Source organism: Pseudorca crassidens, chromosome 7 (assembly GCF_039906515.1).
Source record: "Pseudorca crassidens isolate mPseCra1 chromosome 7, mPseCra1.hap1, whole genome shotgun sequence".
NCBI classification, from domain to species: domain Eukaryota; kingdom Metazoa; phylum Chordata; class Mammalia; order Artiodactyla; family Delphinidae; genus Pseudorca; species Pseudorca crassidens.
The window spans coordinates 4,026,769-4,041,120 of record NC_090302.1 but is presented as its reverse complement, the minus strand read 5'-3'; the positions used below and the strand labels follow the sequence as shown (position 1 = coordinate 4,041,120).

At 54.1% G+C, this 14,352-nt stretch overlaps 1 protein-coding gene across 6 annotated transcripts in view; it reads right to left on the bottom strand.

Moving 5' to 3' along the window:
- AK8 (adenylate kinase 8) overlaps positions 1–14,352 on the bottom strand; it is a 134,597-nt gene that overhangs the window by 110,540 nt on the left and 9,705 nt on the right. For 4 of the 6 annotated variants that reach the window (XM_067742861.1, XM_067742862.1, XM_067742864.1 and 1 more), the window contains 2 exons: positions 12,191–12,304; positions 2,958–3,026 (listed from right to left, as the gene is read on the bottom strand). In XM_067742861.1, coding sequence (XP_067598962.1) covers positions 2,958–3,026; positions 12,191–12,304 — 183 coding nt within the window. The other 2 variants (XM_067742865.1, XM_067742866.1) reach the window with 2 other exon arrangements.

Here is a 14,352-nt window from a genome sequence, read left to right as displayed (position 1 = left end):
CAAAGTTCAAGATCCCTGCAAGCCGGCGTCCCCGAGCTGGTCTCTCCAGGCAGCCTGAGACCTGAGATGGGCAACAGGGAGGGACAGAGACGGGGCCAGGAGCCCCTATTTCTGGCTCGAGAAGTAAGAAAGGGGACTCCTGGGCTTCCCTGGTGGCGCAGTGGTTGAGAATCCGCCTGCCGATGCAGGGGACACGGGTTCGAGCCCTGGTCTGGGAGGATCCCACATGCCGCGGAGCAACTAGGCCCGTGAGCCACAACTACTGAGCCTGCACGTCTGGAGCCTGTGCTCCCAACAAGAGAGGCCGCAACAGTGAGAGGCCCGCGCACTGCGATAAAGAGTGGCCCCCACTCGCCACAACTAGAGAAAGCCCTCGCACAGAAACGAAGACCCAACACAGCCAAAAATAAATAAATAAATAAATAAAATTAAAAAAGAAATGGGACTCCCAACACGCAGAGAGAGCAGGGGAAATCTCCCTGTGTTTTTTTTTTCTTTTCTGTTTTTCTGCACTCCTGCCTTGAGGCCATCCTGCCTGACAAAGGGGGCCTGCGGGGGCCTGAAACTCTTACAGCGCAGGGGACCCTTCCTTCCCAGTCCCTAGAAAATGTAGCAAAGTCCCGTGAATTTTTCCTCTCACTGTCCTCCCGCCACTTGGCCCTGGTCACAAGCATTGTCACAGGAAGACTGTGACAGAGCCAGGTAGATAAAGGCCCAGCTTTCTGGCCAAAAGATCAAATAGAGGGACACCAGGGGACTGGAGGTCACCAAGAAGACGGCAAAGAGGGGAGCGCGCGAAAGCAACCAGATGACGTCGTTTATGGAGCCCCGGCTCACCCCCGAGGTGTGCACGCATGGGGCTGGCCCCGAACAGCCTTGCAGCCTTCCTGAGAAACGACCTACAGCACGCCGCTGCCCAGGCCCCCCGGGTGGCACCCACGCAGCACAGAGCTGTAGAGGACCACACAGCTCTGCAAAGGCTTGCGAACAGAACTGAGCTGGAGACCACAGCCCAGAGAAGGCGGTTAGGACTTGCGACCGAGCCCAACTGAATCAATTGTCTGCTAAGACGAAAATATCAACATTCGCCGTAGGATTCAAGCAAGACCCAGAGTCTCAGGGCAATATTTTGCACGTTCAGGTACAAAATTACTTAGCACAGGGAGAACCAGGAAATTTCAGCTCACGTGGGACGGGACATTAGACACCACTACCAACGTGACTCAAGGGCTGGAACTGTCAGACAAGACAGTGGAGCAGCTATTACTGAAACAACGACAACGACAAAGCTCCCTGTAGACAAAGGCACATAGAAATCCTCGGCAAAGAAACAGAAGACAGAAAGGAGAACCACATGGAACTGGCAGAACTGAAAAATACAATAATCAAAATTAAAAACTCACTGGGCGGGCTCAGGAGTAGCCTGGAGATGAGAGAGAAGAGATTTAAGGAGGCTGAAGCTAGTTCAATACAAATTATCAATCTCATCAACAGAGAGAAAAAAAGATAGAATAAAACAAAACAGAACAAAACAACAGAGCTTCAGCGACCCATGAGAGCACACCCGATGGCCTGACCTTCATGCCAGTGGCGTCTCGGAGGGAAGAAGAAAGAGAACGGTGTGGGAATTTAGTTGAAGAAACAATGGCCGAAAGCTTCCCAAGTTTGGAGAAAAACATAAACGTATAAATTCAAGGAGCCCCGCAGAGAATAAATCCCAAAAAATTCACGCCCAGACGCATCATAGACTTCCGAAAATACAAACAAAGAAAACAAGCTTGAAAGGGGCAAGAGAGAAAGGACACGTTATTTATGAGTTTGAATGACTGGATTTTCACCAGAAACCACAGTGTTAAAAGTGAAACATTCTGCAAAGGGCTGAAAGCAAAAACTGTCAGTCTAGAATTCTGAATCCCGAAGAAACTATCCTTCAGGAATGAAGGCAAAATAAAGACATTCCCAGATGAAGGAGAAGCGAGAGAATTAACTGCCGGCATACCTACCCTAGGAGAAGTGCTAAAAAGTTTTTCAGACGGAAAGGGACACTTGGAACATCAGGAAGGAAGGGGGAACAAGAGCAATAGTAAATACCTGAATAAATATAACAAACTATTCTCCTCTCGAGTTTTTAAAATATGTTTGACGATTGAGACCGAAAATTATAACATTTGCCCGATGAGATTTTTGATGCATATAGATGAAAACATAAGACAACTACAACATAAAGAGAAGACAGGAAAGAGACCAATATTGCACATTCTGCCTGAAATGGTAAAATACCGACTCTAAGTAGACTGTGGAAATCTAAGTTTGTATATTGTAATTGTTAGGTCATCCACTAAAAAAAAGAAAAACAAAAACACCTACAAAGAGATAACAGTAAAACACACAAGGGAAAAATTAACATGGAATACTAAAAAATTCCCGAACAACTGATAAATGGGACGAAGACCAAATACACATTTCTTCTTATAAATCACAATATCACAACCCCCGCCCACGCCCCAGGAGGCTGACCTCCACGGACGGCCTCACCCGGACCCCTGCCCTCTGGCTTCACGGGGTCTGGCGGAAGAGAGCGCTGGCGAGAGGTCAGAGGATGGAAGGAGAGTTCGGGGGCCCCCCAATCCTCCCTCTGCCCCTCCAGGTCCAGGGCGTCTCCCTCCCCACTTCTGCAGCTGTCCTTCCATTAAAGGCTCTCCTGTGACCCCATGGGGTGGGCCAGCTCTTTCCTACAGGAATCCCGATGGGCTCCCCAGATGCCACCTTGCTATTTTTCCTCCATCCAAGGTGAAATCCACGTGTACGGCCTGACCTTCACCGAGTTTAGGTTCTTACCCTTCTCTGCAGGTCATCTCTGCTCTGGGACATAAACACACGGCCCTCAGTCTCCTTCATCTGGTAAAGGAGGCCCCCTCTCCCCGGAGCCCCCGCTGGCTCCACGCAGGGCTTCTCACCCGCCTGACGCAGTCCTCTTCCCTCAGGCGTTCCTGAAGCAGTCTGACGAGCAGCATGTTGGGCAACGTCTACAGGAAAGATGACACAGGATGAGAGTCTGACCTTCCGTGTGGGGCTCAAAGGGACACAAGCTGGCAGGCCAGCAGGCTCGCTAAGAACCAAGGACCCGGCCCTGTGGACGCGAAGCTTCTCCAGGTCCCGGACCAGGGCCCTGTGGCCTCTATGAAGCCCAGGCCCAGCCTGCGGCCCTGCCCTCGTCCAGCCTGGGCTCCTCTTTGATGACCCCCCCAACATGCATGCGCACCCACCTCCATGCTCTGGCTTCTCCTGAGCCCCCGCCCCAACGCTCTGCCCCACCGCCACCTGGGCGACTCCAGGTTCCCGCTGAGCCTCAGCCCCAAGTGCCACTGCCTCCAGGCAGCCCTCCCTGACCCTTCCCGGGCTGGGTCAGCGGCTGCCATAATCCTCGATGGCAAACTCTGTTACTGCACTAACCAGACGCCCTTCCAGGGGCCTGCTCACATGTCTGTCTCCCCAGAAAGTTTCACAGTTCCTGGAGGAAAGGGACTGAGTCTTACTCGCTTTGTCCCCCAGACAACGGTGTACGAGAGGGAGCCGGTGGTGCACATCTCTTCCCAAACCCATGTTCCGTGACCTCACGGTGGTAGCCTGAAGCAGGCCCTGGTATTCTGTGGCATTTGTACCACGGAAATAGGCAAATGCTACAAAGGAGGGCTTTTTCCCTCAGAGAGCTGGTTGTGAAACATTGACCAGCACACCTCTGCCCCTGTACCAAAACAGCGTCAGGGATGGAGGAAGCCCCTGCTGACTGATGACTTAACGAAATTTCACGTTCCCTAATTCGCTCAGTAAGTACTGAAAATGCTGGTGGTTTCTGCTGAGCGTGTGCTGGGTGCCAGGCTACAGTAGTCAACGTTTACAGCTCTGTGCAGTCTGTACTATTTTCATCCCCTTTATACGGATGGGGAAGCTGGGCGCCAGAGAGGTTAGGTCACCTCCCTGGGCTACACAGCCAGGCAGGAGCAGAGGCAGGACCTGAACCCGGGCCGGCCAGGTTTGGGAAGGACAAACAAGCAGCGGTCGTGGGGGACGCGGAGTGACACCTAGAGTGGCCTTCCTTCTGCTTCCTCTCTTCTCAGCTGTCTCTCTCGGATCAGAAGTGACATCCCATTTTTCACAACCAGGTCTGCTCTTTCTAACAAAACCTCAAACGCCCCAGAGCCCATGCCCCTGGAAAACCCACTCCCAGGTGTCCCCTTGACCTCCGGTCACTAAAAGCGGGTGCTTCTCCCCAAACTCCCCAACACTCGGCCAAGGGAGACTCCTGGGCCAGCCCTGGGCCACACATCCCAAGCTATGTCCGGGCTGACCAGCCTCCAGGAGGGGGCAGGGCCTCTGCCACGTGAGGGTGAGGGCCCTCAGGGCCACGGCCCAGCAGGGGAGTCCAGAGGCACCCAGCTGTGCAGTGAGGGGCAGGGGAAATCTACCTTACACTCCTTTTGCCAAGCTGGGGACCCTGAAGGCGGAACACGTAGGTCCGGGGGAACGAGCACTTTTCCCTAATTTCCCGAAGTATCCTTAGGGCAAGCGGTGGGCCTGGCAACATGTCAGTGATGCTGGAGAAAAGTCTGGACCTCTCATTTTAGAGTCAGCGTCCAGAGCGACCAGATCCTGCCTCGGGAATGCTGCCGTGTCTGCCTGGAGTGGTGAAGGAGCACCTAAAGGGACAGAGAGCTGGGACATCATGGAGCCTCTGGGACAGGCTGTGGGAACGCTTGGGGCTGCTGACTTAGAAATGGCATTTTAATAAGCGTCCATGCACGTGGCAGAACCCGTCCACACCTCACTCTCGTTACGTCCTGGGAGCGAGAGTCAGGGGAATAGACAGCACTCGGCCCCCTCCACGTTTACCTGCGCGCAGTGAAGCGGCTTTGGTCAGTTCGCACACAGAGCGATTCCGAGAGAGGGCGTGGGGAACCAGATGTGCAGAGAAGGGCTGGGAGGTAGGGGGCCAATCCCCACGGGGGCTCGAGTTCTCCTTGATTCTACAGGCGGCACCCTGACCTGTCTTCTCTTTGAGCCGTTGGAATGGGTTCCCCGACAAGAGCAGGCTGGGCCTGGGCATGTGGAGGTGGCAGTGAAGGGTGTCCCGGGAACCGGCTCACAAGGGAGGGCCAGGGGCTAGAGGGGGAGGAGGTGGAAGGCCTGTGAGCTGTGATCCAGAAGGCTCTCTCCGGCTTCAGGAGAAGGATGGCCCGAGTGGGGAAAGAATGTTCCCAGGGAGCACCTTGGGGGACGACTGGATTGGCCGGGGACTCAGACACTCATGATTTGGACCTTGGTCACCTGCTGAGTGACCCTGGACAGTGCCTTCAGTGCTCTGAGCCTCACTTTCCACATCTGTAAATGAGACGAAGACCAAGTGCTTCAAAGAGTTGCCATGAGGATTAAATGAGGTAATACACGTGACGCCTGGGACATGCGTGGCCCCCAGCAAGGGCTTGGTGCTATGGAAATTGTTACCCTCAGGCCCCCTTAATAAGCCCTGCACCTCCTTCCTCAGCAAGGATCTGGATGAGGAAGCAGCTCTGCCCAGTGGGCCACTGATGCCTGGGCCCAAATCTCTCCCAACTCCCACTCACACCTCTGATAAAAGATGTGGGAAGTCAAAATAAATTCCAAATGCTAAGGCCCATTGCTGGGGGGTGGGGGATTCCTGGAACAGACGTTTTTATGTAGAGCAGAGACTCACCCTCAGCATTAGGGCTCATCCCCCCAACCCCTGCAGGAAACTTGCTTTCCACTGGATCTGGAGCTGAGAGGATGTAACAGCTGGAGCTGCAGCAGCCACTTTGCAGGCACAGGGGGGAGTATAAGGGAATAAAACCAGTACAAAAGGGGAGAGAGAAACCAGGTCTCTCAGCCCCAGAATGGCTTTTCCAGGATGTGGAATTGGAAGAGGAAGAGCAGACAGTAAGAGGATAAGGGAGGGGGCGCCTCTGATGGGAACTTGTAATGTCTCCCCTTGAAAGTTATGGGGCCACTATGGCTTCTAGAAGTGGACAGCAAAAGTCAAGAACAAGAGTGAGCGGGGGAGAGAGAATGAATGAATGAGTAGGCCAGAGACAAGAGGGAGGCTAGCCGGCATCTGGTCCCTGGATTCAGTATCTCCTAAGACACCTCTGTGTCCTTACATCTGCCCTCTGCCAATTTCCTGCTTCAGCCAGTAGTTCTCAACTTGAACGTGCATCCCGGAAGAGCTTGTTAACTCACAGATCACTGGCCTCGCCCCAGGGTTTCTGACTCGGCAGGTCCGGGTTAGGCTGGGAATCTGCATTTCGAGTAGGTTTTCAGGTGATGCTGAGGATGCTGGTCGGGGGACCACACCTGGAGCATCACCGACTTAAGCAAATTCCAGCACCCAAGACCCTACCCCACGTGGAAGAAGTTGCTGGAGAGGGAGAGTGTCCTGCTGGTGCCCATATGCCCCAATGATCCCAGGAACCGCCCCACCCCCGAGGCTGCCAAGAGGAACAGGGAGCAGCCCTGCCCCTCCCCTCCACATGTCTTCTATCCTTTCCTGTCCCCTGATGTCCCCCGCTGCCCCAGGCGCAGCTGGTTTCCATCCTGAGATTCCTCTCCCTTCCCTGCCATCACCCATTCGGGAAGCAGCATTCAAACAGGTTCTGGGACGCGGGAGACGAAGGGGGTGCAAGCTAATCAAAGAACACGGGTTGAGGGCTTCCCTGGTGGCGCAGTGGTTGAGAGTCCGCCTGCCAACGCAGGGGACGCGGGTTCGTGCCCCAGTCCGGGAAGATCCCACATGCCGCGGAGCGGCTGGGCCCGTGAGCCATGGCCGCTGAACCTGCGCGTCTGGAGCCTGTGCTCCGCAACGGGAGGGGCCCCAGCAGTGAGAGGCCCACGTACCGCAAAAAAAAAAAAAAAAAAAAAAAAAAGAACACGGGTTGAAAGGCAACAGGCCCGGGTGGAGCGCGGCGCCCCCCCACGGCGGGGGACAGGCCGGCGACTTTGAGCGTGGCCCCTCGCGAGTGCTCTCCCCGCCGCTCACTGCCTCTGTGCTGTCTCGGTGCCAGCTTTGATGTGTCACGTCAGCAGCGGGGGCTTCCCAGGGGCCGCTGCTCGGAGTCCTGCCAAACTGTCTTTGCAAGAATCAGGCTCCCTCCTTCCCGAGCTCTGCTGTGCTCTCCCACCCCAGCCCCCAGAGCCTGGCTTTTGGGGGACAGTCAGGGACAAACAGATAGAGCCCAGTGCAGCCCCTGCTGGTCACCTAGAAGGCCCAGCCCAGGTGCAGGCCCCTGGCCCCCCGGCATCCCACTCGGTGGCAACGCGACCGCCAGCCTGCCTCCTTGCCGTAAAGGGCAGAATCAGCTGTGTTGGCCCCGGTTTGGACCTTTCTTCTCCTCCCAGCTCCCAGTGCCCAAGCCCGGGGCAGAACTGCTAGCCTGCGAACCTCGGAGGTGCCGCCCCTGCCCCAAAGACGCAGCCCCTGGAGGCTCAAGCCCTGGCTCTGGCCCCTGGGGCACCTCACTGAGCTTCTCCAGCCTGGGCTTCCTCCACAGGATGGCAGCAGCCCACAGTCCCATCACCAGGCCCCAGCCTCAGGGCCCCTGACGTCACTGTGTCATGTTCGGGTAACACTTGCTCAGGAGTTGTGGGCATGTTGCTGATCAACTGTATGAACTTCCATCTGGAGCAAAGCAGAAAGGGGAAGAGTTGAGACTCCTGGTCTGCCAGGAGGGGAGAGGCCTCCCTAGAGGGGCTGCTGGTGGGGGAGGGAAGGCCCGTACTTGGACTTGCGCTCACTTAAGAACTGATCCGAGAATCCTTTAAAGACAACTCTCCTTTCAAAGTTTCTGCTGCTACTCGGGGCTGTCAGAGCAGGTTTACATGGCACGGACTCTCCTGGTTCTGAGAGGCAGGGCCCAGGCAGAGTCTGGAACGGGGACAGGAGGTGAGAGGAGGGAGAGGACAGGAGATGAGGCTTTGAAGGGAGAGCAGAGACCCCCACCACGGGGCACCGACAGGCCCACAGAGGGAGGTGGCCGGGAAGGGAAACCCGGTAGTGGGAAAGGCCAGTGAACTTTAAAGGAGCTACAGAGACTGGTCTTTGGGTTTCTCTGTCTCCATCCTGGGCTGTCCCCATCCTCCCCCCGCCCCAAACCTTCCAAAAAGGACCATTCCGCACCACTGCCTTGGGTGTCGCACAGGGAAGGACAGAGTGTGCGGGCTCCTGCTGGCTCTGTCTGAACACAGCCTCCAAGACAGAGAGCAGCCAGGTGGGAGATGGAATGGCCGGAAGGGAAGGAGACAACCCAGAGGACTTGGAAGCCAGGACTGCGGGGCAATTCCGGAAATCCTCAGAAATACTTGCAGGGGACTACACCTCTCTGTGTAGACAGAGGCAGGACAAGGGCACAAGCGCTATTATTTGGATGTTAAAGAACGGTGACTAACAACTGGACGCTTGGGTACATCATGTTACACCAGGTTCTTAAGTTTTAAATGGGACTGAAGTTGGGAATTAAACGGACTGAAGGTGGGAAGAATCCAGCTTTGGCTCCTTCTGGTCTGAGCAGCCGTTAGAGTGTGGCTCACTTATTCACTCAACAAACACAGGCAGCTCTGCTCTAACGCCAACAAAGAAACCTTGATTTAGCAATAACTGTGCTGTAAAAGTAGTAACTGCCATGAGAAAGGGGGAATGGTGTCTGGGCTGGGCTCCCAGACGACCAGACGAGAACTCCCTAGGGAGTGTGTTTACATCCAGATGCCTGGTCCCCCACTTCCAGGGATTCAGACAAAAAGAGTCTGGTGGGGGCCCAGGTGAGTCTAATGTGCTGCTCAGGTGGAGCACCTCTGGACTATGCAGTTTTAAATTTGCAAATACATATGCTTCCTGCAGGGATTTCAATAATAAAGCTTTCCTTTTCTTTCTTTTCTTTTTTTTCAGTAAAAATCTAATACACTCTAGAGCAATCAGCTCCATCCAACTCCTGCTGCAAAGAAATGTCCTTTCCCCATGGAACCTGTATGCTCTTCCCCGCCCAGAGCCACGTCTAGGGCTTAGCAGGTGCTCACAGGACACTCAGTAAATGAATTAGTCAAGCGAGCCACCGACTGACTGTATGAGGGCTTTCTGGCCCTGCATCCTCGGTTGGGTACCCTCGGTCTCCCCCACTGGCTAGAAGTTCCCAGGGGCGAGGAGAAGGAACTCATCTCTGGGTCTCCCACGGCACGGCACGCAGGACGGTGCTGGGCATACAGGAGGCGATGAGGAAGTGTTTCAGAAACCATTTGGAAGTTCCGAAGATGGAAGCGTCTTGGTTAACACCCGCTACATAAGAGAATTCTGTATAGGAGGGCAGAGCCAAGATTAGCAGGAGAAAATTATGTATTTGAAGGTATTATTGCTGCTTGCAGAAAGAGCTATGAAGCCTCCAGGTCAGCAGATGCTCTAAAGACAACACTTAATGAGTGGCCTCGCTGGGCGGCTGCGTCTGCGGCAAGGCCACGCACCCGCCCCCACTCCTCAGAGCACGTCCCTCCTTGATCAGTCCTGACGCCTCGGCCTTTCATCTTCCCTCCACCGGCTTCCGAACCAAAGAGCCCCAACAAGACACCCTTGAAAGCACTTGGATGTAGTCTGAAATATGCTGATAATTAGAGTAATGAAACCCAGGAGGAATTTCCTTAAACGCCCTCCTCGCCGTTGAATTTTCTAACCCTAATAAAAGCACCTTTATCCTAGAAATGAGCCTGCCTCTCCCACCCTGAAAAGCTTATCTTCTGCAGGAAATGAGAGACCCACTTTCTTTCTAAAACTGTATTCCCACCCCAAAAGCTGGTGTCCCCCAAACTCTGACCACACGCTCTGACTCCTGCAAGACGGCAGGGCAGTGCAGGGGTGTCACTTGCTTGCCCTGAGAGTCCCGGCCAGGTGATGTGGGGTCCGGAAGTGCTCTGGGTTAAGCGGTGTTCGAACCGGTTCACCATTTGGGTAGCGGGGCGGGGGGTGGGCGCTGACCTTGCTGAAGGAGGTTTTCCTTCACTTCCCTCAAACTGTTACTATCGGCAAACTTGAGGTTGGGAGTTTGCCTAAGTGACACCCTCATCTCCAGGAACTGCCCGCACCCTGCCGGGCCCTCCTGGCCATGGCCGTGCTCCATGGCCTTGATGCACCTGCTGTGCACACCCCTCACCAGCTGGCCTGGCCCTGGGGCCACCTGACCAGCTAGCCCACACAAATCCCTTTTCTGGAAATTTGGCCTTGCAGCTGCCTCTGTGGGTGGTGTGAACCGAAGACACGGGAACCTGGACGAGGGTGGTGGTCGTGAGTGGCCGTGGAAGGCAGAAGACGAAAGGAAAGGAGAACCACAGGGAGAATGGAGACAGAGACAAGCAGCTGCACGGGGCAGAGGCCAGGGTGCTGCCCAGTTTCCGGCCACAGAGCCAGGGAGGTGGGTGCTCCCTCCATCCGGGGCCCAGGAGTCACTGCATCCCCCTTCCGATCCCCTTCTCTGCCCTGGGCAGCCCGGGCGGTCTCTGCTACTTGTCCCACCAGCCATCATTCATGGGCAGCCCACGAGGTCAGGAAGCTTCCTTCCGAGTTCTTGGAGGAACAGTGAGCACACGGCCACATGGTCAAGACCCGGCCTGATGAACGAGGATGAACACAAGAGGGGCGGTGACCAGCTCTCGGCTGCGGCCTCTGCAGAGACGGGCAGGAGAGCCAGGGTTCTCGGGTGGGGCAGCCCCGGGTGGGGCCTGAATCCTGCCCTGGCCCTGGGCACTTACTCAACCTCACCAGGTACCAGCACACCTTGCAGGAAAATCGTGAGGCAAGGAGGGGAGGCCTGCGCACACTTAGCGCTCAGCAGACACCAGGATCCCTACTCTTCTCAGCTGTCTCCCCTCACAAACAAGAGAAAGCCTGCGTGTCAGCACAGGACACCCGAAGCAGCAGCCCCGCTGCTATGGGCTGAACGCCTGTGCCCCCGCCAGTTCATGTGTTGAAATCCTCAAGGTGACGGTATTGGGAGGTGGGGCCTTTGGGCGCCCTAAGAAGAGGCTCCAGAGAGCTCCCTGCCCTCGCGCCACGTGAGGCTACCGTGAGAAGACGGCGGTCGGCCAACGCTGAGCCTGCGGGCGCCATGGCCTTGGACTTCCCAGCCTCCAGCATTGTGAGGGACATTCTGCTTCCAAGCCACCCAGTCTCTGTGACAGCAGCCTGAACGGACTGAAGCATCTGCTTATGCTCCAAAGGGGATTTTGCAAAGATATTTGGAAATTTCTATTTGCATTTAAGAGAACCAACATGATCAAGCCCTATATTTCCCCTTTAAAAATGTCTTTTGGGCTTCCCTGGTGGCGCAGTGGTTAAGAATCCGCCTGCCAATGCAGGGGACACGGGTTCGAGCCCTGGTCTGGGAAGATCCCACATGCTGCAGAGCAACTAAGCCTGTGAGCCACAACTACTGAGCCTGCACTCTTGAGCCCACGAGCCACAACTACTGAGTCCACGTGCTGCAACTACTGAAGCCCGCGCACCTAGAGCCCGTGCTCCGGAGTAGCCCCTCCCTGCTTGCCGCAACTAGAGAAAGCCCGTGTGCAGCAACAAAGACCCAACGCGGCCAAAAATAAATTTTTTAAAAAAGTCTTTCAAATATAGTGTTGGTGGGATTTTAGAAACAGACCCCTGATCCTCCTGGGATGCCACAGGGTGCCCACCCTGAGGGGCGGAGAGAAGTGCCCCTGAGCCGCAGCACTCAGCGTCTTTCCACTCTGGGGAGAGCTGGACCACTGCCCTTTAAACTCCCCGCCAGCTCAGGCCTGCAGGCCCTGGTGCAGGCCAGCAGGCGCATCACCTATGGGATGGAGACCCCTGCCCTGCCCCCACCCACTTGATCGGGCTGACCCTAAGAAGAGCAGGGCTGGGCCACTCCATCGGTACAGAACAGCATCCTCACAGCTACTGATTCTTTCCCACCACAAACCCCTCACCTCCGTGCCCACCGGGACCTGTGTGCCCTACTGAAGAATTCTCTCCTTCCTGCTGTCACATCCTTCCTATATTTCATTTTACCCCAGTATTTTCTCTCACTTAATCCACCAGGAAATGGAAAGAGTGGGGTAGGTGATGGGGGAGACTTGGGAGCTCTCACCCCGTCCTGTTCCCCAGGACCCATCCTACCTGGAACTTCTGATAATGCGTCCTGGCACTTGCAGCCAGAGAGGAATATTCTTTTGCTATCAAGTTCTCCACGCTGAGCAGATTGCTATTCAGATGTTTGCCAAGCCACATTGCCTGAAGAAAGGAAAGAGGAAAAGAACATTTTTGTGAAAGGAATAATTAAGAGGACACCATTACAATGCCCGGGTCCTTCCATATGCTACTAGAAAAGGCTGTCACAGGGAAGCATAATTATTTCTGGCTGGAAGGAGGCCACCAAGGGAGACAAACCCATAAAACCCCTCCCAGCCGTGGAATTCTGCTTGCCTGCCAGTTCTTCTTCAACCAGCCATTGACTCTAAATGGACCTGGGAAACCTATGCTTTACTGCCCTGGGCCTGCCTCTTCAAGCTCTGTGGACCATGAGTTCTTAACTCAAGAAAGGTTTGGAACAGGAAACACGGGGACAGGCCCTAATAGGGGTCACGACCCATACTCAATGTTCCTTTTTTCTTAAAGAATGGGGGATGGCATATTCTCGCCAAGTGAATGTTTAGTTCATCAATGGCCACTATATATACTCTACCAGGGAAGAACACATTTGAAGGTATAATCGTGCAACAAAATGTTCTTAACACCAAGATTATACTGATGACCATTTCAGCAGTGGGATGATTCAAAAGGCCCCGGAGGGGGAGTTCCCTGGCGGTCCAGCGGTTACGACGCGGCGCTCTCACTGCCGGGGCCAGGGTTCAATCCCCGGTCGGGGGACTAAGCTCCCGCCAGCCTCACGGCGCGGCCAAAAAGAAAAAGAAGGCCCTAGGGGTCCCCCAGGGCGGGTATGAACCCTCATCTTTCTGTTCCTCGTGCTGGGAAATGTCAGTGACAAGATCAGGAAAGAGCCCGTTAGGCTTTCACTAGGTATCATCTTATTGTAAAATGAGATTTGTGTGTCCCTACAGAGCAGACAGGGGTGGAAACAGTGAATTCGTCCAAAGGCTTGTAGCTGAAACACCAGTTAGCGCCAGCGACTGCCAGGTCCCCAGGTCCAGGAGCTCCTGGTTTCTAACAGTGAAATGGTGATCGGGAGGGTGGACTGCGGACAGGAGTGAAAGCTGACAGCCTGACCCTGAGGAACGAGGCAGAAAAACTACAGAGAGATAGACGGATGGATGGATGAACGGATGGACAGACAGATAGGTGACAGACAAACAGAAGAGCTGGCTATCCTAACTCCAAAAGCAGGGCAGATGCACGTGGTTTTATGTAAGGACCAGACATCTTGACTCCTTTTCAGAATAAAGCCAGGCGCCAGCTAGTCGGGGGAAACCACCTGCCGCATCATCTGGGCCCAGGAGGAGAGCTGACAGCGATGATACAGCGATCAAGGAAGAGTTCGCTAATGTTTATTTTTTTAAGTAAAGTATATAGTTGATTTACGATGTTGTGCTAGGTTCTGGTGTATAGCAGAGTGACTCAGATATATATATATCTCCTTTTTCAGATTCTTTCCCATCACAGGTTGTGACGGGATACTGAATATAGTTCCCTGTGCTCTACGGTGGGACCTTCTTGTTTATCATTAACTTGCGTTACCTGATGCTCACTAACCAGGCTTTTGCAAACAGAGTTCCATCTCGGATGAGTGTAACTGAAGACGCTTTGGCACTTAAAAAAGGAGCCGAAAGACTAAAACCATACATGGAATGAAGCTTCAGCTTCACGACAGGGGTCGCCTCCAAGGAGGGAGAGACAAAAAGGAGTGAGGGAAGTGGGGTGAGGGATTTGCCGTATCCTTAAAGTTCTACTATCTTTGAAATGGAGAGAAAGTCGTCAAAGCAAATATGACAAAACGATAAGTACCTGTAAAATCCAGGAGTGGGATACATGAGTATCTCTGGTGTAGTTTCTCTGCTTTTCTGACTGGTGAAAACATTTCATAATTAAAATTTTACGAGTGAATCTGAAGATTCCACACCAAAAGTCTTTGCAATGTGTGTGCCATTTGACCCAGCGCTTCCCCTTCTAGAAATGTATCCTAAGGATGGAACCAAGGGTTTGCCAGGATGGTGGCCATGTAGCCATGAGAAAACCCTGGAAGGAATGTCCCACACATTCAAAGAATGCTTATCTCTGGATGGTTGGGGAAGTCTACTTTTGTTTTTTGTATTTTCTAGGTTTTC